The sequence below is a fragment of the Girardinichthys multiradiatus genome, chromosome 7 (assembly GCF_021462225.1).
Source record: "Girardinichthys multiradiatus isolate DD_20200921_A chromosome 7, DD_fGirMul_XY1, whole genome shotgun sequence".
Classification (NCBI taxonomy): Eukaryota; Metazoa; Chordata; class Actinopteri; order Cyprinodontiformes; family Goodeidae; genus Girardinichthys; species Girardinichthys multiradiatus.
The window spans coordinates 25,131,499-25,156,706 of record NC_061800.1 but is presented as its reverse complement, the minus strand read 5'-3'; the positions used below and the strand labels follow the sequence as shown (position 1 = coordinate 25,156,706).

The window sequence follows — 25,208 nt, the reverse complement described above, 5'->3', positions numbered from 1 at the left end:
AACCCCATAGAGAATCTGTGGGATATTGTGAAGAGAACGTTGAGAGACTCAAGACCCAACACTCTGGATGAGCTAAAGGCCGCTATCGAAGCATCCTGGGCCTCCATAAGACTTCAGCAGTGCCACAGGCTGATTGCCTCCATGCCACGCCGCATTGAAGCAGTCATTTCTCCAAAGGATTCCCGATCAAGTATTGAGTGCATAACTGTACATGATTATTTGAAGGTTGACGTTTTTTATATTAAAAACACTTTTCTTTTATTGGTCGGATGAAATATGCTAATTTTGTGAGATAGGAATTTTGGGTTTTCATGAGCTGTATGCCAAAATCATCCGTATTAAGACAGTGAAAGACCTGAAATATTTCAGTTAGTGTGCAATGAATCTGAAATATATGAATGTTAAATTTTCATCATGACATTATGAAAAATAATGAACTTTATCACAATATGCTAATATTTTGAGAAGGACCTGTATATGTTGAGACATGCTGAGTTGGGCTGTTTTTACCAAGTAGCTGACTTATGAAGGGAAGTGGCTTCACTGGATTTTATGTAGGGGTACCAGACTAAAGGTGTTTGAATGCAAATGCACACCACTTTTCAGATTTTCATTTGTAAAATTCAATACACAAATAAATGTCAGTCAGTCAGTCAGTCAGTCAATCATTTTCTACCGCTTATTCCATAGTGGGTCGCGGGTGAGCTGGTGCCTATCTCCAGCAGTCTATGGGCGAGAGGCGGGGTACACCCTGGACAGGATAAATAAATGTATCAATTTCATTTCACAGCTCTGCATTATGCCTTACGTTTGTTGTGGCTCTGTCTGATAAGATCTCAAAAAGTACATACAAAATACAAGTTTGTGGTTTTAATGTGACAACATGAAAACGTTTAAGTGCAAGGCACTGTATAATGATAAAGCCATGATCCTATCCTATTTTTAATTATTATTATTATTGTTTTTACACTTTTCACAAAGTTATAAGAGGCAGAAATCAGTTTAAAAAAATGTTCAGAATTTATTCTCAATAGTAATAAAACAGAAATGCAATCATCTTGCAATCACCATACCTACAAACTAAAAATAAATGCGACTTGTGAAGAATTGATGTAATTCAGCACTGGATTAGCTGTGGTTTTAACATTTTATTGCAAAAATAATAAAAGTTCAATGATTAAAAAACATAAAAAGGGCATCTTGTGAGATTAAAAGTCAGAATAAAGAATCATTTTCAGTTAAACACATATCTCTGTATTGTTGTTCTTTCACAGTGGATGTAAATGAGTACTTAAAAACAAAACTAAAAAGCTTAAATGTTCCTCGATACATAGTGAAGGGCTAATTCTGTGGATGTGTACACTCAGTCGGCCCACTAGTTATGAACCTGACAGGCTCTCAGGGAACAGGGAGCGTACATCCAGACTGGTTTTGTCCGTGCCCCTCAGCGGTGCCAAGGCCTCTCACATTCTGTGTAAGTATGCTCTACTGAGGAGCTTCACTGAAGCATTCAACCCTGTCCGGTCCCCACAGATTCTCATTTCACAGGTGACTGTGGTCGGCTTCAAGCCTGTCTGTGCTGCAGACATAACCATTCAAGCTTTCCAGATAAATTCAGGGAGTCTTTCTTAGCATTCCCTGTCACCAATGTGTGCTGTTTGCTGCTTGCCTCTCTTAATAACTCCCACACATCCTAGAAGTATGGTAATATGTGTTTGTACAGTTTGTTCTTTTCAATTCTGTGATTTGGAGTTGACTTTTTTAAAAACTGTCTGAGATTACTTTCTTATGCGACAGTGTTCATTTAAATACTACTACAATTAATCAATACACACAAAAGTAGCATGTTTTTACGTTTTTCTAAATGCAGTTCCAGTAAGTATGAAATATCTGACGATATTTGGTAAATATGTGTAAAGTATTCTGAGGCTTTCATATAGTTTACAGCAGCACAAGAATATGGGTTTGCTCTTATTAACAATAAATGTTAAACAAATTTTACTGTCATCTAACTTAATTGTTGTTCAGACTGAATAAATTAGTGGGACACATTTGATTTGCGATGGCTATTAGGAATCTCCTAATCTGACTGTCTTTGTAGCCATTGGTGTTAAAAGGTTTGTTCAGATAATTTTTGTTAAGGCATTTTGAGCAGTCATTGACTTACTTGCAGTAGATAGATCTCTTAGTGTCTTCATTTTGATGAAATAGATTATATTTGATCTCAGAACAGTGCCATCACAAAATTATATACAGTAACTATAATCTATCACCCTAAACAACTCCAATTTAAGAAAACAAATGCAATAATGGGCAATGCAAATGCCTTTTTAAGCTGTGTTTAATTTTGGTAAAGATGGTTATATTAGATAGATGTCTAATGTTATTTACAATAAAGACTGCGTTGGTTCGTTGTCCATTGAAATTACCTTTCTATGTGAAACACAGAACGTTATTAAGCGCCTCTGGACAGAGCAACTATCTGATGATATAGTAAGGCAGAAAAATACAATTGTGTTTTTAACTGCTAAAATATTTTTGTTTCAGTGTTATCTGGGTATGAATCTGTTCAAATGAGCCTGTACATGAGTGGAAAAAACCTTTTCAAACAACTCTAAATGAAACAAAGCGGTTTCTTACAACAGGAGGATGAACTGTTCCTTTGTGACATCGATTAGGACTCGATCAGGATAAACTGCTTCATTTGAGGGCAAGGACTTGGTGATTTCCATTTTGGTTTGCTTTAAGCTGTTATAAACACATTTATCTGTCTTTGTGGGAAGTTATTGATGATAATGTATACTTATTCCCTCACTTTAAACCTAAAAATAAAAGCTGAAGGCCCAAGCATAGACTGTTTTAAATGGCTAGATTATGCTGAGTTGTTTCTGTACCCCGGCCCAATTGGTTCCGCATCTTAGCTTCCTGCTGAATAGGAGAGAGTCCAGGTTGAGGTTTCCATGTACGAAAGAGACGAGAAGAGGACTGAAGCTGCAACTAAATGCATTCTGTCACTTCTACAAGGCAAGTATTGCAAAAATAACATCAAGGATAATTTGCATGAGTGAAGATTTTGCCAGTTGATGTACTAAAGCAGAATCAAGATTTTCCACTTTTCAGTCAAATTTTCACACTTACACACTGCCTAAAATACAGTTTATATGAGCAAAGAGAATGATCTGGCAAATGACAGGCGGCAAAGACTATGAAATGACATAATCAACATGCTAATTAGTCCATGAAATTGTGTTTAACTTTTAAAAACTGTATTTGATTAAAAATGATTGTAAAATAGGTTATGTTGATAGTGTGACCGGAGACCAGAACATTAAGTCGGTGAACTATGAACATGGATTAATTCAGTTTTAAGCTGTGTGAACTGAAATTATAACTGGGTTTTGTGAAGCATGAACTTGCAAAACACTGGTGTGTATAGACTAAATCTGGTCTATTTCACATCTTTTTTAACGTACAAAGGTCATTGTAATGGACCACAAACTACAGAAGTCTTCATAATAAATAGCTTTAGACCTCTAAGTAAATAAGCATCTCATGCAAATGGGAGGTTAGTTTAAAAGTTTTATTTTTGTTTCATCAATGTTAAAATGCTAAGTTATCTATTGAAGATAAGATACTGACTGGTTATAACTACCCTACAGGACCCCACTTAAAAAAAGCCCCTTATGGTGGTAATGGAAGATTGGTAATTAGTCCAGTTTAGTCAATTATTGCTGACATTCCAAAAATAATTAGTATTTTGCCCACTCTTACCCTGGAGTGCATATTTTAAATTATATTAAGTGTGTACATCTTAAAAATAATGTTAACAGAGCTGTTTAATCATAGAGCTATATAACTATAAATTGGTGGCACCTTCTCTGCAGACAAAAGAAAAATACCCTATTTAGAACATATTCTAATTGTGTCCACTGCTGAAGCTTATACAAGAAACCGGCATGATTATGGAGTTGGTACATGTCAAAGTATATAAGATGTTAATCCTAATCCTTAAAATCAGTTTTAGCACAAGGCCACTGCTGAGCAGATTTTGTGAATATCTAAAAGTCTGTGCAGATTCTGGATGAAACAATGATACGTGTGTCTACAAGTAAAACATTATCGAAATTGTAACAAAGATGAAGAAATTCAACTCTGAATTTGCATTTACAAAGACAAATTTGAATTAATTATTTTTCCATCACAAATCAATAACTGGTATAGTTATATTTAACCACATTCTAACCAAGGTGGGCATGGTTCCTGAATCCTCTTGCACTTAGATCATCAATGTTGTAAAATATATTATTATACTAAACATTTATTAAGCTTATTGTACCTTCTTAAGGTGCATAATTTAACCACATCTTTTTTTACATTTTCTTCAGACAAAACAATTGCAATAAAAAAACTCAAAGTGCATACTATATTATATTTTTCCAAATGGAAATCTATGTTTATATTTGCCATGTGAAAGAAATGTGAAGATTTGTTTTAAATCTCTGAAGCAGAGTTTGTTGGATCCGCATCACTATTAGAAAATGAAATGATGCCATGAAATATAAAGTCTAGGGATGGCACTGCATGATCTTTGGAAAAGTGGAAAATCATGATGTGGATGACTACTCTCTTTCTCAGAGCAGAATCCTGCAGCATCAAAGCTGGTAGCCTGAATGCTCTTTGCTTGACTGTAGCTCCAATGTGCTTGAATACAAAAACTACTGGAGAGGAGAAGAAAAGAAAACCCTGCAGTCCATATCTAGCTTGTTGCTCCAGCATTATCTCCATTGTTGGTGCAGAGCTAGGGCTAAGAGAGCCAGCATGGTTGGCACGGCTATGAAAGGTGGATGGAGTGGGGCAGAGTCCTCCACAGGCCCACTCCGGTCAGCTTTTATCACCGGGGTTTCGGTGGCAGCACGGTACATGTCTGTGGTGCAGCCCTCTGTGCAGCCGCTTCCGCTGCCTGAGCTGCTGCCTTCATCGCCTGAATTACATGAGCAGAGCAAAAAAAGAAAAAGCATAAATGTATCACTTGGGCACAAGCATTCAGGGTTAAAATTGACCTTTAAATTTGTGAGAATGTGTAATTTATACTCTTTATAAGTGAACAAATTGTCAAAAACTATTTTTGTAGATATTGCACAGAAACTGCTTTACTTAAAATCTTCATTGACTGTTTCAGGGCAGCAAATTGGAGATTTCACAGTTTTAGTAAGTAATGATCACAGTGTCCTAGTCAATATAGTAGCATATGTATTTAGAAAACATATTTTGTTTTACAATGATTTACATTGTACCTTTCCTGACAGATCCTTTAGGATTTGTATGAATACAGTCAGGTCTGAAATGGGACCTGGGTACTTGTGAAGCTCCTCAAGGTACAGTTCTGAGCTCTATTTTCTTTTTACTTTAAAAACATTTCACTAAGACATATTATTAGTCAAAATAAATATGTTTGACATTATGCTGATGACATTCAACTATAGTGGTCTTTTAGTTCTCACAGGTTTCATAATTTGTCTGGTTCAGTCAACTTCCTGAAATCAGTATATCAGTAATTCTAATTAATCAAAATCTAAGCATTACAAGCTCATCTGTTCATTTTAATGTACAAAGTGTGGGTGTTGTATTTGTCAGGCTTATTGTACATAATGGTCTATTCCAATTATCATTTTACATATTTTGACAAATGAGCTTTAATTGACTTTACACTGAGCTTAATGCAGTTGCAAGAATCTTTACAAATGTGGACAGAAGAGTCCACATTGCACATTGGTTTGACTTCCATGTACTGGTTGCCAGTTAGTATTATTATTAATTTTTAAACGTTTTGCTCTAAAAAATATTTTGGTAAACCAAACTATCATAAAACAGAAAAGGATTAGTCTAACTTAATGTCAGACCGCAAACAGACGTTGTGTCTTCTTATACAGTGTATGTAAATATCTAAGTATGTACATAGAGTATATGCAGATATTTGGTTTCAACCGTATAAGCCATTGCAATGAAATTTACATAAGTGCAAATAGTACTGAGTTTAGACATTTAACTTTCATCCCAAGATGGTCAAATGACCATTAAGTATGGAAAAAGAAAACATTTATAACAGTGACCAAACAGCAAAATAACCTCCTTAACCATTATGCAGAAGCACACTGTGCATTTTATACCTTTCATCCAACAGAAATGCAATCCGCAAAACAGAGGCACATTGATAAAAATTGACATACTTCATATATGGGGGAGGACTTCATGTTTCAGAAGACATGCAATGTCTTTACATGTGCACCCATCTTAAAAGTGTTTTTAAATGTTCCAACCAACAAAAAAAAAGATTAAAAAACAGTGTGACAGCTGCCTAAAGCAAAACAGAAAAAGCATTCTCATACATTTGTCTACATTACACAAATGGCTAAAAGCTTACTTGTGTCTTGAAAGGAGATGTCATTGCCATTGTATGCATTTCTCAACTTGTTGGTCATCACTCTCAGAGCCATGATCTGCTGACGGATGAAGGTGTCGGGACGTGTGATGTCGACGCCCACCTCGGGGTTATTCATCTGGTTGGCGAGGCCGTCCTTTTGGACTTCAGGAAAGTACCTTTATTGAAAACACAAAACAAAACAAATAAAATTTGCAACCAGTATTTACAAAAAGGCAATTGTTATGCAAAGATATAATTCAGAAATAATTATCATCAGAGGCTTTAGGGAAATATGCAGCACCAGACAAGTGCTTGGAGGGTAGACTAATTCCACCCATAATTGAAATCTGTGTCTAATTTTCATAGAGCAGTTGGAAATTGGCTCTTTAGGGTAACAGCAATGTTTGTGAAATAAGAATTTGACCCCATAATGTCAGTTAATACACTGACATACTTGTGAGGTATTTCTCGAGGGATAAGTGTGTCAGCTGCCTGCTCTCCTGTTGGATAAATAGGCTGCGGTTGTCATGTGACCGAATTCCACAAATCATCTGACACAACAGCAGTTGTTTTCCCATAAGCTCCAATCACTCAAATTAATATGTACCTCCAAAATGTCACAGAGTTTGAAAAGGTAAGAGTTTTGTTTGTTACATTCATTCAGTTGGTTACACGATAAGGAACCATATTCAAGATTAGAAAACAGTGCCATGCAAAAGTGTACGCAACTCTCGAATCTTTTCACATTTTGTCACAAACGACCCCACATTTTAAGGTATTTTAATGGATTATGTGATGGATCAACACAATGCAGCGTATAAGTGTTAGGTGAAAAGAAAAAGGGGAAAAACACATCGAAGATTTGTTTGGCATTCAGTTCTGTTTACTATGACACTCGTAAATAAAATCCAGTGCAAGCAATTGAGTTTTTAATCATCCGAGGGCTGAATTTGTAAGACTGACAACTAACAGCCTGGCACTGCAAAAATGTAGACCATGTTGAAAAGAAGAAGCTTGTTGATAAAAATCCATAAGAAGCCTTGTTTGCAGTGTGCCTGAAGGGGGTGTAGCTAACATTTAGAAGAAGTTGCTCCTCTCAAATGAGGCCAAAACAGACCTTTTTGCCCTTTAATATAAAAATGTGTGGCAGAAAGCTAACATTGATCATTACTCTGAACATGCCATTCCCATGGTGAAACATGGTGGTGGGGGATCTTTTTCCGTCACAGACAGGGTCAGAGGGGATAAGAAGATGGAGGTAAACACAAGGTAATCATGCATATCAGGGTAAACATTACAGTCTGACCAAGCTTGAGTTATTTTACAAACAACAATGGACCAAACTTTTACATGTGCAGAGCTGACCGCATTGTCTAAATGACTTACAGCTATAATTGGAGCAAAGAGTTAACGCCAAGCTTGTACAGCCTTCTCAAGTACAAATAGAAATTGATTCTATGAAACAACAATTTAAATCATACAGTTCATAGTATTATATATTAAAGGAGCACAATAACAATATAAGGACGCCTTGTTTTAATTTAGAAACGTAAAATGAAAATATGCCAAGCTCCTCCACAATGCACAGAAATGAAACAGCTTGCCTCTTAATTCTAAGATCAGACTACTTAACGTCAGGCATGCTGAACAGACTTTGGACTTCTAAGTAACCTTTTGTGTTAGCCTGCATTACGCTCCAGGGCAGCAGTCCCCTTACCTGCCCTTGGTGTGTCCATTCCAGCAATCGTCATCACTGGTGTTTCCAGCGGTCACTCTGTCCTCCACACACATTGCCTCGGGTAGGCTCAACCAGAACTTCTTTGACAACTTCAGTTTCTGTTTTATGTCGACAACCTAAACAAAGACAGAGGCTGTTAGGCTAAACTTTAAGGGATGGGTTAAATAGAGAGGACAACTTTTGTTGTAATGTACATGTGCAATGACCAATGAAGATGATTTAATTTAATATCAAACGTATTCAAAGTAATGTCTGACATGAGATCAACCAGAAACCAGACAAAAAAACAAATATATGTTCTCAAGGTAAATGGACTGAATTTATAAAGCAATTTCTAGTCATAGCAACCACTCAAAGAGCTTAACACTAGAGCCACATTCACCCAGTCACACTCACTAACACACATACATTCATACACATACATAAATCAATAGGCAACTTGGGATTAAGTGCCTTGCCCAGGGACACATTAAAATATGACAGGAGACAGCTGGAATTGAAATGCCAACTTTCAAATTGCATGACAAGTAAGAGAAAAAAAGCAGAAAGTTTTTCATCAGCCAGCTGTGCGGCAGTGCACAGCTACATATGAGGGAAAGGTAACGTTCCGCAACAGTTAGAGCAAACTCCGGCTTTTTTTCTTACTTCTGATAAAAGGATTTGAAAACCATAGCAATGTTATAATGAAACGTTATTGTGGTTTTAAAAAATGGTTTTAAACATTTTAAAACCACGACAACTAGCCCATGTCTCCATTATATTGCATAGCAATAAAATGCAGACAGTCAAAGTTGGAGTAAATTAAATCGTAAAAAAAGGTTCAAAAGTCCATATAGACTGAGGAATGGTCCTACAAAATATCAATTTGGTTTTTATTACACTTCAGATCATGTAATTTGTATAATTTAACATATTTTACAGTGTAATAAGCAGGGCAGATTAAGTTTTATTTAATTTTTAGCTATTTACTGCTCTAAAATTACTGCATTTTCTTTGTATAAGCAACCAACTATACAGACTGTGAATTCTTGAATAAAGAGATTATGAAAGAAAGGCAATTAAGTACATTTAAATCATAAAATGCATCTTTTTTGCAGAATCATTTTGAATCTACTCCAACTTTCAATTTTTCCGACATGACCACAACAACATGGAACAAACTAAATAAATGGTCTATTATGAAGAAATTCACAATAAATTTAAGTAAACCTACGATTACATAGTTTGGAAAATGAAAACCAACTAAATGCATACATGTAATTATAGATATAATAGCTGTATGGAAAACGTGCATGAGAACAAATTGCTAGATGTGATGTTAGACCATGAAATGTTAGACATGTAAAAACCGCAGAAGCAAGGAAACTCACAATGTTAGGAAAAACAAGACACAAGAATCACTGATTATTTCTCTCATACTGTTCATTGCTGGCTAAAAAATACAAAAGCGCACATCCACTATGCACATTACCAAAAAAACCAAAACAATAAGTAAAGTAGGATATCTTTAATTCCATTTATTTTAATAGTCAAACATGTTGAAAATTATAAAATTGTTGAATCTAACCAAATTGAAAACCTGTCAAACATAGAGCAGGGAATACATTTGATGCCAGAAAAAAAACGGAATCATTTCACAAATTATTTAAAAAAGATAAAAGGAGAAATAGAAATGAGGAGCATGTTTGAGTGAACTTGTGGTTCAATGGTAGGATGACAGTTTAAACAGATGTAAATTTACAAAGGTATTTATATCTACTATATAACCATACTATGTATATCAACTTCTTTAATTACATTTTAGCCCAAAGGAATTCCATCCCCATGGCAGATTTAGATTTAAAACTATTGTTGTTCAAGAAAAAAGTTAGTTTCTGATAGGAAATAATTAATAAAACAATTTAAAAGGGGAATGAACAAACAAGATTATTTTTTATGTATGTTTTATTAAAAATGGCATTTTTATACCTTTTACAATAATCAATGGAAAATCTTTATTGAACCACATAATTTCCTTGACACAGAATGTTATGTTATGCTTGTTTTGATTATTTAAATTTGCTTTTTATTCATTGAAATAACATTTTTTTTCATTCATTCACCAATGAAAAGCCTTTCCCACTCTCTAAGTTGTCAGGGATTCAACTCCAAGACATCAAACCTCTTAGACTACTTGAGTTTAACTTTTTCTTTCGTTAACTGCTGAATATTTGCATGATAAAAAGTAAGACCATGCAGGCTTGGAGCAATAATTTCAGCTCGAATGTCAGACCTAAATGGTCCCTTTGCATCCCAGCCATGTGACAAAGTCAGATATCGTTCCCTGACTTAAGCCTGTTGAACTCAAATCTTTCATCAAACACATAGAATTTGACATATTTCACTGCAGCTGAAGGAAAGCGTGATAGCAGCAGGTTGGCCCCATTATCTTTTTCCGTCTGACTTGCTGTTGGCTTACGTGAAATTGTGGCGAACCTGAGCAGAACATGAAAGGTGCTGCACTGACTGTGTGACGCCGCTGTAGGCCCCAACTCTGCTTTTGATGTGTTAATCCTGTCACACTGATGCCAAAGCACTTCAGCGGCTCTGATACTGCCCAGAGGGGTCAGGGCTGCACTCAATACAAGAGTTTTGACTGGCAATGTTTGACTAAACCTCACACATTAAGTTAAGTTTCACAAATAAGAGATATTCGCAGCTTCACTCTGGCATCTGTCGAGGTGGGTGAAAAGTGTGAATTTAATTGGGAGTGACTCCCATTTCAGCAATGCAAATATTTGATTAGCACGTCTGTTAGGTGCAGTTGCAGAAAATAGATAAACAGTTTACTTCTTCCAATTATTTACGCACAGAGAGGGAGATGACTTTTATGTGAAGTACTGACATAAAAAAAGATGTGTTTAATTGTAGGTTTATTAGGCAAAATCAATAAAATGCAATCTTTCAACCCGTTGAAAAACCTCTAACTTTTTTAGAGGCTGCATTTCAGAGGAATTTAATAGAAAATAATACAAACATATGGGATTAACTTAGAGTATTGCAAAAGTTTGATGCTTGAAAAAAATAAGAGGAGGACTGCAACATACGTGTCTGGGAAAGGTCTGCCTTTCTGTTATTGCTGACTGAATGGTATCTGCAATGAGAGCACCTTCTAATGCAATACACACAAGCAAACACTAGATGGCGGTGTGTTGCTAAGAAACGAGGAGTCGGAAGAAACAAGAATGAAGACTGGAAATAAATGTAATAAAAACGTGTCAACACAACGATCTTTTTGTTAATGACATCAGACTTCAGTTAACCCTAGATCAACTGCATGAAACTGTTGCACGTGGAAGGAAATTAATCTGCACAAATTCATCTTTGCATATGAGGAAGAAGCTTAATACAATCAGCTATTACAGCACTGACAGCTCTGACATCCTCATTAACATCACAACAAGGATCACGGAAGACAACACCTCCCCCTCTCTCCTCAGACCGGGGACAGGGATATTACTCTGTGTTTGTTTTCACTGATATCCTAATAAATGACGGTTATCATGATAGGTGATAGCTGCTCCGAAACTAAAGATGGCTCTGATGTATAATAAGCCTGACAAGATGACTGAAAAGAGTGTTCTCTTAAGAATCGCTGCCTCTGTGTGTGAATCTTGAATATGAAAAATGGGTAAAGTTTTGTTCTGAGATGTTTTTTTCTGATTTTCACATATGCAGCAAATGTTTCAGACATGAAACATTAGCATCTAATGGTGTGTTTTTAATCCCAATTTTAATAAATTAAGGCCTTTATTATTTTCATAAGGTGTAAATGAAGAAACGTACTGTATTAAGGTCCAACAGTTTGGTTCTGAGTTAAGATATTCTCTCTTTTAGGGTGCTGGACACAAGATAATTGGACTCCACTGCTATTCTTTGGAATATTTTTGTTGATTTTCATTTCTATAAGACATAAGACCTGGTATTTTCTCAAGAAAGAAATGGGAAATTAAATGCAGTTTCCCACATTAATGAAAACCTACCTACATTAAAAACATTCATTTACTGAAACATCATAAGTAACAATAAGTGCTAATATTTACTATTAGTAAGTCTGCCATTTTTGCTCCAGCTTTTAGATATTTGATTATCTAACTGGCTGCGAAGTCCACGCACAAACAGCTTTTTATTTTCTATTACAGGTTGTAGATTGGAAAATCTCAGTGCAAAAATGTACCAAGAGTAAAATTTGTTTTCTACTTCTTTTTCATTACTATTAGCAACCCATCTGGAGCACATTGTCAGAGTTTTGGTCTGACAAACTGTGAACATCTTAAGCACTGCAGTTCATGCACATTTGGGTTCTGGAGAAGGACAATGATCCAAAACACAACAGAATGTCCACCTCTTAATAGGTAAAAAAAAACAAAAAAACAATAAAAAACATAAAACATCAAGGATTTGGGGTGACCTAGTCAAAGTCTGGACTTGAATCATTGTCAGTTTTCCCAAGAGCCCGGGGCAGTTGTTGCCGCTAAAGGTGGTGGTTATTAGGTTTAGGGGCACATACTTCTTTTATTCTTTTTTTTTTTTTTTTTACAAAGTTGGTTAGGGAAGCTTTTTTTCTTAATAAAATCATCTTTTGAAAACTTCTGTCTAACATTGAAACCTGTTTGATGATTTGAAACACTTAAATGTGGCAAAAAAGCTAAACTAGAAGAAATTGGTTATACTTTTTCACAGCACTGCTCTGTTTTTTGGCTGTACTCTGCCATATCCTTGTTTTCTCCTTCCTGATCCTGCATTAGTCAGTTTTGCCAAAAGTGTTTTGTCTGATTCAGTTCCCTCTGCTTTCTGCAGCTCCTTTGGTTCATCATGAACAGCTTCTGTTTTGGATCATCTACTCCCGCCTTATAGACTTAAATGATTTGATAACATGTATACACAAAACCTTTAGAACTGACAGCTATGCTGTTATTATTGTATTCAAGCACTGGTGATATATTGTATCTGTACACATGATGAACTAACTCAATAAGTGTAGTGATTATACTATTATTATCAATTTCCCCCCTGCAAGCTAATTATAACTATCCAATAATTAACTGATGGGCCTTAAATTATGGTGAGCAGGTGCAACGCAAGAAAATGTTTACTAGAGATAGAGAAAATCCAGCTTATTTTTATTAGCTGCTTATGCTTGTTGTGCTGCCTCTGACTTTAATTTGCAATATTTTGCTGACATTTCAAATGACCAACGCTTTATTCACTAAATCAAAAATATTTATGTACTCTGCATGATCAACAGTTAAACTGTTGAAGACGCACCAGTTTAGGTCAATCTGTGCATTACTTTAATAGTATAAATACCGTAGTACAACTAATAGCTATGCAGAATGAATGGTCGCAAAACAAATAAGTATATTAAGTAATACTGTAAGATTAAAAGGGAATCAGCGAAAGATCACATTTTTTTGCCCTTTTTAGGATGTGACTATAAAGACAAAACTTCAGAATATAAACAGAAGCATCCTTTAAGGTTATTGCTCTAATAACTAAAAATTGAAATTCATCCATATGCATCCTCAATGATAGCTTGAGGATAAAGAGCTGCTCTAAAATGTAGCGTTGTCCGTTCTTTTCTTTCCTCCTCAGCTCTGTTTTTTCTCACAAGCCCCATTTTCTTGCCTCCTGTTGTGAACCATAAATAATTTCATTGTGTTTTTCTCTTTCTGTCTACCTTCTAGCTTCAACTCTGCATGGGTTCCTCTATCTTTCTTACTTTAGTCCAAAGCAAGAGTGAAGGTTTTATGGCTAGCTGACCCGTGATCCTGAGCAGAACTTCAATTCAGGGGTGATTTGAGAATAAAACCTTGGATTTTCCTCCCCTCAGATCTGCAGCGTGGGCTCAGTCCGCTCTGTACTTTTTGCTCAGATTTTTCTCACCCATCATATTTCTGTGACCTCCTTCTCATCACCATAATGTGACTGAACTACAGGATCCTCCATATGTGTTGGCACCCCTGGCAAAGATGTACTAAAAGCCATAAAATAAATGAAATGAAACTTTTTAATTTCTGCTCCTTGTGTAGGTATCAGCAAGTTACGGTAAGTAGCCATTTTCTTGTAACCATTTCTTTACATACTTACTCAAAATACCTTATAGACAGCCTGTAATATTTTTCCCTATTTTTTCGCCTTTATCCAAACCTGGAAAACAAGGACTAAATAAAATACCATACTTTTCATAATTCACACAAAGATTTAGCACAACACACAATAGGATACATTTAGCAGCACTTACACTGATAATGTACTCCATCAAAGCTCACACAGATCAGTGCTCTGTTTTCTAAACACATCTTTAAATGTGCTTGTATGACCATCAGAATCCATTTAAAAAACCTGTTTATGTATAAATGCGCAGGAGTGTTTACTTGCAGCAAAAGTAATTAACTAACCTAAATGAATACACATGCAGAAAATGTTTACAGAGAGTAATTATATCTAAGAAAAACAGCATGAGTCACAGAGCTAATTGAGTTAGGAGGCTTAAAGGCTTTCTCTTTACAGGCACTGAAAGTATTTCTAAAAATACTCGTCACTGAATTTGTTTGTGTATTTAGTAGATATAGTGAAAAGATTGACAAATGATGAGTTTCGGAGTCTGGAGGCTGTGTCCATCTTTCATAAAATTTAATGCAACCAATGGCCTTCTGAAGTCAGGCCAAGTGGTTTATTAGATAAAAAATAGCGAAGAATCAGCATCATGAAAACCAAGGGTCTAACAGGAAACATTGTGATGGCAGCATCAAGCTTTGTAAGTGCTTTTTTACACAAGAGATAGGGAAGCTGGAAAAAAAACCTTTGGAAGGTGCAGACGGCTTGAGGTTCATCTTCCAGCACAACAACTAGCTTAAACATACCGTCACAGCTACAATGGAATGGTTCAAAGCCTGTTCATGTGTTACAATGTTTCAGTCAAAGGCTAGACCTAAAACCAATTGAGAATTTGCGCAAAGACTTCAAATAACAATCATCCAATCTGACGGAGATTGAGCCCTTTTGCAAAGAAGAATGATCTAAAATTTAAAGACATACCCCTGAAAGACCTGCAGCTGTAATTGCAGTAAAAGGTGGTTCAGAATGTCTTTAAGGTGAACGTCTGCCCCAGTCTTATGTTTTTGCAACCACTAACTGGTCTTAGTTTAGTTCCATCCATTTTCCCATTAACTCTGACCAGCTTTCCTGCCCCCGCTAAAGCAATTATTATGATGTTGCATCATAATAAACATCAGCACTGTGTTTCCTGTGTGTTCCTTGGTCTTCATGAGGGCAGTTATTCATTAATGGCCACACAAGTGGACTCTTTTTACTAATTAAGTAGCAACACTGAATTTAATTTAGGGGTATTAGCGTAAAGTGGGCGGTGTACAAAACCAAACAAGAAAAAAACATAGAAAACAATGGATTCTTTTCCTTCTTCTTTGCAATTATGTGGTACTTTGCGTTGATCTATCACGTAAAAAGGGAAACACTGAACTCAGACAGCGACCCACGTGATTGGTGGGTCTTCTGTCAGCTGGGTAATGCCCCATTGTCCCCCTCTCACATGTCTCAGATGTTATAAGAACAACTCTCTCTCGTTAAACTGTCAGTCCTTGTCCGTTCACATATCTGCGGGTTGTCAGCATGTCCCCCTGGCTTCTAGTCTGAGCTAATTTAGTGCAAGTTCAATCTAATCACAGACTCGACAGCAGGTCTTACCACTCAAACCACAATTGCCAGACAAGTCCTCGATCAACATATTTTCCCTGGCAACTGCTCCTTCTGACTGTGTTAAAATAGTTTTTCATTTGATATGAAAGCAGCGTTCTTCCTGCATCTCCATTACCGAGGTCAGCGAGTTGCGTCGGTTCATACCGGGACCTTGGTCATACCACAAGTCTGTCCAAGACCAGTGACCACGCTGAGGACAAACCAAATAGTTTCTCACCAGGAGGACGGCCGCAGTAGGAATAACTCTGCCTCTTCATCACATTTTTGATTGTTGTGCTGGAAGAAGAAAAACTGATGCGATGCTTTAAGCTGATGCTGACAACCTGCAGTGTCAAGTATCAGGGGAAAACTTTGTCTGACATGTCATAAAGTCTTCCACAATGATTCAGGTCAACCCATTAACAGCAAAGCCTCTCAACCAAGACTTGCCATCTGTCTCTGAAGCTCTTTTAGCATATTAAAAAAAGTACCTCAGTAGAAATAACATTTACCAGCCTAAAGCACACCATGGCGTAAATGGCGTGTGCGGTAATGTTTTGAAAAGCTGTTGTCGCCACTTTGGCACGTCCACTTTGTCCTTGTCAGGAAATATTCACCTCAAATGTGACTGGTAGTGCTGCTTAGAGGAGGTAACTACCACAGTGCATAAAGATGTGGGGGGTTCTCATTCGATCAATATCCATCAACAGAATGCTAAAGCACCTATGTTCCCGCCTTTGTGACTTTGCAACAGATGAGACTAGAAAGACATCACCTTGCTATTTAGTGTGCATGATGGTGACAATACAGCAGAGAAAGTCACAGACAAACTAAATCATTGTTTCATATGCTGCTGGGATGCTGGCCAGGTGGTGATGATAAATCCATTTTTAGAAGCATTTTCCTGGCTATCATGCTTCATTCCACTTCCTCCTTATTTCTGTTGATTACCACTAATTAAAGGGCTGAACACATTTATTGCTAATCCTAGTAAAAACATGTAAAAACCTTAAAACAGTATTTTCTCACATTTAAAGGTTTAAAAAAATCTAACCTTTAATTTGGTTGCATTTATATGTTGGAAAAACTACTGTTTTTAACCCAATCACCAGAGGCACAATTTATTGGCACCCTTGCAGTTAACACTTTGTAAAACCCCCCTGTGCCAACAGGACAGTCTTCCTTCTATACCATTTCATAAGGTTGGAGCATACAGAGAGAGGGATATTTCTCAATCTCTCAAGATTGTCCAGAGTCCTGTGTTTTCTCTTATGTTCTCATCACTTCAGCTTACACCACAGATTTAGATAGATATGGAAGAAGATCAATTTTGTGTAACAATTTAACGTGTTGTTTGATTCTTTTAAATGTTTCAGTGGTGGACTATGCTGCTGTAATAAAAGATCAAGGTATTTTAAGAGTTTTTACACTCCTTCACCCTGAATGCCAATAAATGTGGCCAATACTCTGTATCCTTTTTTTGAAAATCAGCCGCAGCACAATTTGACAACCCGGTTTTAATATATAAACATCTCAGCAAAGCATCCATCCAGGCCGTGTCTCTTTCTGATGTGTCTCCTCGTGACAACATCGTCAGACTTATATGATATGGCTCTCTGTGAACAGATATATAACATAAAGATAGTTCAGTTGTCATATAAAACCGGCATTTTATCTTCCATCTTTCTCTTTTCCAGCCAGGGTTTCACACAAATGAATACGTGTATTGCAATGAATCCTAATGATATATCCTACAAGTACTGTGGAAGTAACACAGTTGAGGCATCACTTATCAGTGTTGCATGAACAGATTGCAAAAACTCCTCCTGTAAATAAATGATGCATGGCACGTTGACACAACCATACCACTACGCTTAACTACATGTGCTGGTGTGCTTTCTGTGATGGGGCTGTCAAATTGAATTTTATTCCATATCGTAGTCAGAAACAATTTAACTGAATTTACGCACTCTATTCTCCTAAAACCCACGAGGCACAACTTTGCTTTAAATATATTCATAGCTTTTTTTTTTTTTTTTAAGGGAAAACAATTCTTTGTGCCCATAATTAAATGGGATGGCAAATCTTTTTGCACATCAAAAAGAAACAAAGATTACTGGTTCTGAAAATAGTTGCCACTGTAGGATGCATGAATATAAACCATTAAACCTTTCTGGATTTATTTACTATAATATTATAACTTCATGAACATTATTTTGGAAATTAGGCACAAAGAAGGAATGCTTTATTCGTCAGATAATATTTAATAAGCTTGCATTTGTGTATTTCAAGTATTAGAGCTCTGTGAATGTTTCATGTGACTTGTACATGATCCATCATCTATTTTATTTATAGACAAATGTCTTTATACTGTTGCTTGGGTAATATCTGCCCACTCTCAGTGACTAGGACTGCAGGTTATACTCAGTGGCCCATTTAAATATTACAACCTCAAAGCATTTGCTCAGTCTCCTGGTAGTTGCACAGTTTTGGCAATCTGCTTTATCATAGAGCACACAATGTATCAGGCAATGATCCCTCAGTGAGAAGAAAATGACAGAATATGGATGACACAGTGGCGAGTTTGTGCGTGAGACTCGCCCAAGGCTACAACAGGAGAAGTTTGAAAAAGATAGATGATTAAAGGAAAGCAACACTCTGTGGAGTACAGAGTGAAGTATCAATGGCAAGACCGCCTTCCCCTCCGTGCTACCCATTTTCCCTGGAGAGGCGAGAAGCCTTGAGCATAATGGGGCCAGTGTACCTCATTAATATATTGACACATGTGAAATGTAGCAGAATGTGCACGACACTAGCGTTAGTCCATGAGAAAGATTGGGCGTTATACTTCACGTTCCTATAGATAACATTTGCCTTGGTATTTGATTTTCAGTTAAAATGGGATGAATTGTGTTCAAGTGGCATTAGTGATAAAATTGTATAACTAAATTACCAAAAAACAATCAAGACAACCCTATATTTGTTTACCAACCCAGAGTATATGCATTTACAAAAGCAAAATCACAAATCTATTGGTTGAACATGAACAGCTGTGGATTATTGTTATATCAGCCTAGGGGTGCAAGATAGTTAAACTTAATTAAGCATTCTCACTAGTTAGTTGTATATTTTTTGCATGTGGTAAAAGTGTGTATTTGCATTAGATTAAAATCCAATGGTAGTTGTAATGAATTCTGCATGTACTGCTTAAAGGAATAGTGTTCACTAGCAAAGACCACACCAAAACAAAGTGAGTTTACTGGGTTTACATTAAAGTTAAATGAGAGAGGATGAGGGTGGAGATGTATCAGAAGACTAAGCTTCCTCTTACCTGAAGTTATGAAGCTGAATCTTGTTTTGTGGACAAGTAGAATGAAAGAGAATGCACAGCGGTATAGAGGACTAATCCTGCCATAATTAAGAATATTTACAGAAATAAACAAATTACTCAATGAAACAATTACTGGGCCAAAAATAGCTAGAAATATAAATTAATGCACCATTAAATGCAACAATATGATAAAAAGAAGTTATTTATTCAATAACTGATCTTTTAATCAGATGTGAAAATATATTGCTATTTTAATCCACAGTTTTTATATAAACCACTAATTTTCCAATCGTGTATTTTTTGTTAAACTTTATATTTGTTCTTCGTTTATCTAATCAAAATGACCAGAGTGTTACTTTATAATTTGTATAGCTGCTATTTAAGTAAAACTGTGTATACTATTTTCTTCATTTAGATGTAGCCAAATGGAAGATTTTATTGGGACATAATTCAAAACCAAAATAGCAAAAACCAAGTATAGACTAGAATAAGCAGATGCTCAGCATTAATTTTAGTCACTTTAGATGTATTTGTTGCAAAAGACCAGATATCCATACTCTGTGGAGCTGGGAAGGCAATGATCCATTATTGATGACATCAACATATTTAAATAGAATTAATAAAATAACTAAAAGAGTTTATTTATTATATAAAATTAGTTTTGTCTAAATTTAACCTAAGCGTTGCACAGTGGCACAGTTGGTAGCCCTGTTGCCTTGCAGCAAGAAGGTCCTTGGTTAGACTCCTGGCCTGGGGTCTTTCTGCATGGAGTTTGCATGTTCTCCCTGTGCATGCATGGGTTCTCAATGGGTACTCCGGCTTCCTCCCACAGTCCAAAAACATGACTCTTTTGCCCTTAGGTTTGAATGAGTGTGTGCATGGTTGTTTGTCCTGTGTGTGTCTGTGTTGCCCTGAGATGGACTGGTGACTTGGTCCAGAGTGTACCCTGCCTTCCGCCCATAGACTGCAGGAGATAGGCACCAGCTCCCCAGCGACCCACTATGGAAGAAGCGGTAGAAAATGACTGACTGCTTAAGTTTAACCTTACTCTGGATGATCTATGATTAAAACCTATTTTAAATCTCCAGCACAACAAAATGGGTGGGTTCTTATTAGACTAATACTCACTCCATAATAGCATGTCCCTGATGCTTTCACACCTGAGCAGGAAACAATCGCTGCGGCGCGGACACACCATGAGGTGCGCATGCACAAGGAAACTCAGTGAGGTTTGATATATAAAAGGCAGTTTGCTATGCCTGAATTTAAATTTGCCGTTTACCTTTTTAAAAAGGTAATTTTTTTTTCTTGTCTGTGTTTGAACTAGAAAATAAGAAGAGTATAGCTTGGCTCTTAAGTACACTTCAAGGGTTCTATTATTTTTGGGCAACCTAATGCTATTTATGTAAAAAAATAACTAAAAATCCACAATGCAATATGCAAGTGAGACTTTATGGACATTTTTGTTTGTAGCAATTTTCACTACAGAGGCAGCCAGCACTGTATTGATGTTAAATCAACCAGAAAGGGCTGAGCTTTTGACATTTAGATGTTAAAACTTTCTTCAGCTGCAGATGCATCTTTGCTACCAATGTTCAAGTGTACCCTAAAGACATGCTGTGTTATTGCTTTTTAAGCAATAAGATGTGGATTAAAAAAAAAAAAAAAAAAAAGGAATTGAATTACTTGTTTACCTTCATTTTGTCTTTCACGTATTTCTATTACTCATAAAATAAGCTTAAGTAGTTTAATGAAAAATCGGGAAATGTGCAGATTTTTTAACTCAATGAATGGTCAGAATAATCAATAGAATATTAGAAAACAAAAAGAAAAAATCTAATTTAACTCAGGACAATGCAAATCTAAACAGCAAAAGTATAGTCACTGGTTTTAATTTGGACTATAAAAGGTATAAATACACAAAATTCATACTCAGTTCTAGTAAGACAAGTAACTGTAATTATTTTATGCTTTTGAACTTGACATTACATTTCACACCTACTGTATGAAACATGGGTACATTTTTCAAGATAAATCTATTAAATTGTATATAAAATGAAAATGGCCATAACGGTTTTAGGATATTGGATCTCCCTTAAATATTTTTTAGCTACAACAAACTTAGTATCATGCTAAGTTATGGTTTTAATAAGTGCAAGATTTCAAAACAAGCAAAAATAAGCCATTTCAGTCCATTACCTTAAAATAAAAAACAAACATTATAGGTCTGGATGGAATGGCAACAAAAAAATCTACTCATACTCGTCGTCTTCTGCTTATCCGGGACTAGGTAAAGGGGGCAGCAGACTAAGCAGAGATGCCCAGACTCCACTCTCCCCAGACACCAACTCCAGCTCCTTGAGGCGTTGCCAGGTCAGCCGAGAGACATAGTGCCTCCAGCACCTCCCAGGAAGGCGTCCAGGAGGCATCCAAAACTGACTCCCTCTCAATGAGGAGGAGCAGCAGCTCTACTCCGAGCTGTGTCTGCTCTAACAAAGACTCATCCATCCTGTCCTTTGAGTGACCTGGTGAACTGATAGCATCACAACCTGCTTTCCGAAATAATTAAGTATGTAGTTACTTGACTACTTGTGAGCACTCATAATTCTCTGATTGGTCAGTTGATCATTAAATATGAAAAAGAAAAGCCTGTTTACAGCCTCCATCAAATACATGTGAACTACGGACAATAGGGATGCATCTAAAGTGACAGACATATGATTTAACACATACCAGGATTTAATGGTAAAAAGGGATTCATTTTCTTATGTTTAGATGCACTTAACACACATTTATAAAACAGCAACATACATAGAAGATAAACTGGACTACAGCAGCTTTACAGAAAGATATAGTCCCTGATACAATGTGTGATCATACAATATATCTTTTTTGTCTCTGTTACCCTAACAGAACAGGACGACTTACACATTTAGAATACAAATGTGAAAAATAATGTTTAGTCTTAAATCTTATTAATCTGGCTGGTGGCTACTTACCCTTTGTGACCAATATCATGTTGTTCTGTCTTAAAGAAATGTCAAAGTGATAGTATAGTAAAATGTTTGTGGGATAAAGGAGTATTTAAAATGTTTGTCCTGCTTTTCTGTTATATCTCTATTTTGGCCCCACTTTAGCCACTAGCTTAGTGCAGGTATCTCTTCTTTAAAGTACTTTAATTAAGTATGTTTATTAGGTTACTTAATTAGAGTAAAAACATCCTCTAAATATGAACACAGATATATTTCTCAACCTTATGCAACAATATATAAAATGACTAGTATTTGTGAGCCTACACATGGAGTACATTACTTTTATACCTATTTATGCCTTTGTATCTGTAATAGACTGAATATATGACTTCATACATTTGGAATCACAGCCCATTTTCAGCCAACATGTGAATAGCTTTGAAAAAGAGATTTTTTCAACATATAATCCTCCAGTGCTGTACAAGTTATACAGCTCTGATAGCTTGGTCAGGATTACCAACAAATTATCATCCTACATGCCATCCAGAGCAAGATGGATTTATCTAATACATATTTTGCTATTGCCTCTGCCACATAAATCATCACACATACCTTCTGTCAGCAGGATATATTGATTATCTTTTTTCATAAATGTTTTCATCCAGTTTTGGCATATCCTTATATTCTGCTTTGGTTTATATTTAATTTTGTGTCTTGAAACTTGCATATGATGATACATCTTTGCTATAAATTCAGCTTTGCTTGTTTATATTTTAAATTTATCATTTCTCCCATAGGCAGATCTTTAAACATTTCTACATACAAACTTTACAGCTTTATTATCCTAAATACAATGTTGTTAGTATACACTCAGGAAATTGTGAAAGATGTAGATTGATAGTGGGAGTAGGTTTGCTTGTGCTAAATTATACATTCAAAATGTTGAGAAACTGCGGCAGAAAACAAATCTAGTCATTTTTCTTTTATTTCACTTTATTTTCCCCTCTGTTAAACACAAAGGCCTTGCCTATTCAGCTGCCACTGTTTCCTGACAAATCCAGTATGTGTGATGTATTTCTGCCATTACACAACCAAGCTTATGAAGCTTTTGAGTACACTGTGATTGAAAACCCCATCATCCTGATTGAGATATGTCGCTGCGGGATTTGTCTCTGTGTATGTTTGTCACACGTTATTTAATTGCTTGAAGTGACGGGCAAGCAGTGAAAAAGGGCTCAGCTTCTTAGTCATTTACATAAACAGCTCATTTCTCCTACTCAAACGGTTTAACTTTTCACTCACACAATCAGTAAAGCACACTGACAGTCACAATTGTTCCTGCTTTTTGTTTGTATGAGTGCTTGTCCCTAAAACTTACATGTGTTAGTGGATGAGGTGATTTTTCACATGAAGTGCACAGGGACTGTGCAGAGGCACACTTTGTGGAGAGAAAGTGAAGACATAGATCCGCATCCACATCGTAGTGCCTGATTAAACAGGAGGTTAGCTGGATTTATTGCTTTGTTTTCAGTGCATATTCATATTGTGTATGATTAATGGAAAGTGACGACTGAAACAACAATTACACTGACTGATATATATTTTTTAAAGAATAAAAGCAAAAAACATTTGTACACACAATATAAAGCATTCAACAATGATCAACAAAAATGTTGAAATTTTCATTCCTGCTTTAGTAGGCAATCATGTTGATATTAACATTAAAATAGAAAGGAAGAACATAATAAGCATGGCTAACACCCCTGCCTTTCATTTCAGTTGCTTAGAAAGATATGTTGGCTTAGTTCCAGCATCGCCTTCCAATACATTTTACGCTTTTGCAAACATAATTTTATCTCAAACTGGTTTTATTGGAGGAGTTAGAATAATGCCTGGTTCACACGACAAGATTTTCAAGTTGTCAACCCCACACGTGACGATAAAATAAATCGTAGATATTAATAGGTTCGGTTCTACAGTGTGCTGTACAGCCACGTGGCAAGCACAACACACTGACAGATTTCACTCACAAACATTCAGATGTCAAATCGGAAATCTCGTAAACCCTCTCAAGATCAAACGTGAGTTTAGAGTAATTGCCTTCGGTGTTTCTGCACCTTGCTTTCTCACTGGCTATATGTCGCATTCAACAGGCTTGTTTGTTCTCGGGAGACCACCCCACACGGTAGGATATCGGCCCAAGACAGGCAAACATGTTAAAAATCCCCAATTTGAGGTCAGAGTGGTCCAAACGTCCTTCCAAGCAAACTAGATAACTCTTTACACAACACACACAGCAGGAATATCTCATAAGATTATCTTAAGACCCATGACAATGTTCAGGGCATGTTGGAGAGGGGAAGATCAGGTCAAAAATTGGTAGAAAAATCCTGCCGTGTGAACCAGGCATAAGAACAATTCTTTCAAGAATTTGATGCCACAAGGCCCCAGAAAACAGGATATGTAGCTTGGAAACGGGAACCTGGGAGCACCTTCCAAAAAACAATTCTAGTGGAGCTCAAACCTTGCAGCACCTGTGAACAACACATCAAGATGCAGGAACTTCTCAACAGAAATATCTCCCTGTGAGCTAGGCGGCATGCCAGGGTGGAGTTCTGGACATGTTAATTTCTGGCATATTATTGGCCAAAGCAGTATACAAATTTATACTTTAACTTCCTGAACAAGCTCCCAATTGCTTTAGAAAGACTATACGTAAGTCACCCACAAGTCAATTTTCTAAACATGGCAACTATTTTTTATGTAATTTGCAATTTTTCAGCCACAGAAATATTGCACTAGTTAATTAGGTGTTCCTTCTGAAAGAGAGAGAGAAAAAAACCTAAATAATTTTCTTGGGAAGTTATGGGAAATCTGAGGAACCTTTCCCCAAAGCATTTAACCTTAACCCACAGCAACTCCACCCAGGATTCCTGGTTTACTGTTTGACAACAAGCAGACTTAACACCAAGATGAAAATGTGTATTCACAGAGCCGTGGTTAGACCAG

At 36.4% G+C, this 25,208-nt stretch overlaps 1 protein-coding gene across 2 annotated transcripts in view; it reads right to left on the bottom strand.

The window, feature by feature from the left end:
* Nucleotides 1-997: 997 nt before the first annotated feature.
* The window catches only part of LOC124871935 (glypican-6-like), a 120,562-nt gene continuing 96,351 nt past the window's right edge, over nt 998-25,208 (bottom strand). For both annotated transcript variants that reach the window (XM_047371568.1, XM_047371569.1), the window contains 3 exons: nt 8,139-8,275; nt 6,422-6,597; nt 998-4,981 (listed from right to left, as the gene is read on the bottom strand). In XM_047371568.1, the coding sequence (XP_047227524.1) occupies nt 4,776-4,981; nt 6,422-6,597; nt 8,139-8,275 (519 nt within the window). In that variant the 3' untranslated portion in view covers nt 998-4,775. The remainder of the gene's footprint in view (nt 4,982-6,421; nt 6,598-8,138; nt 8,276-25,208) is intronic.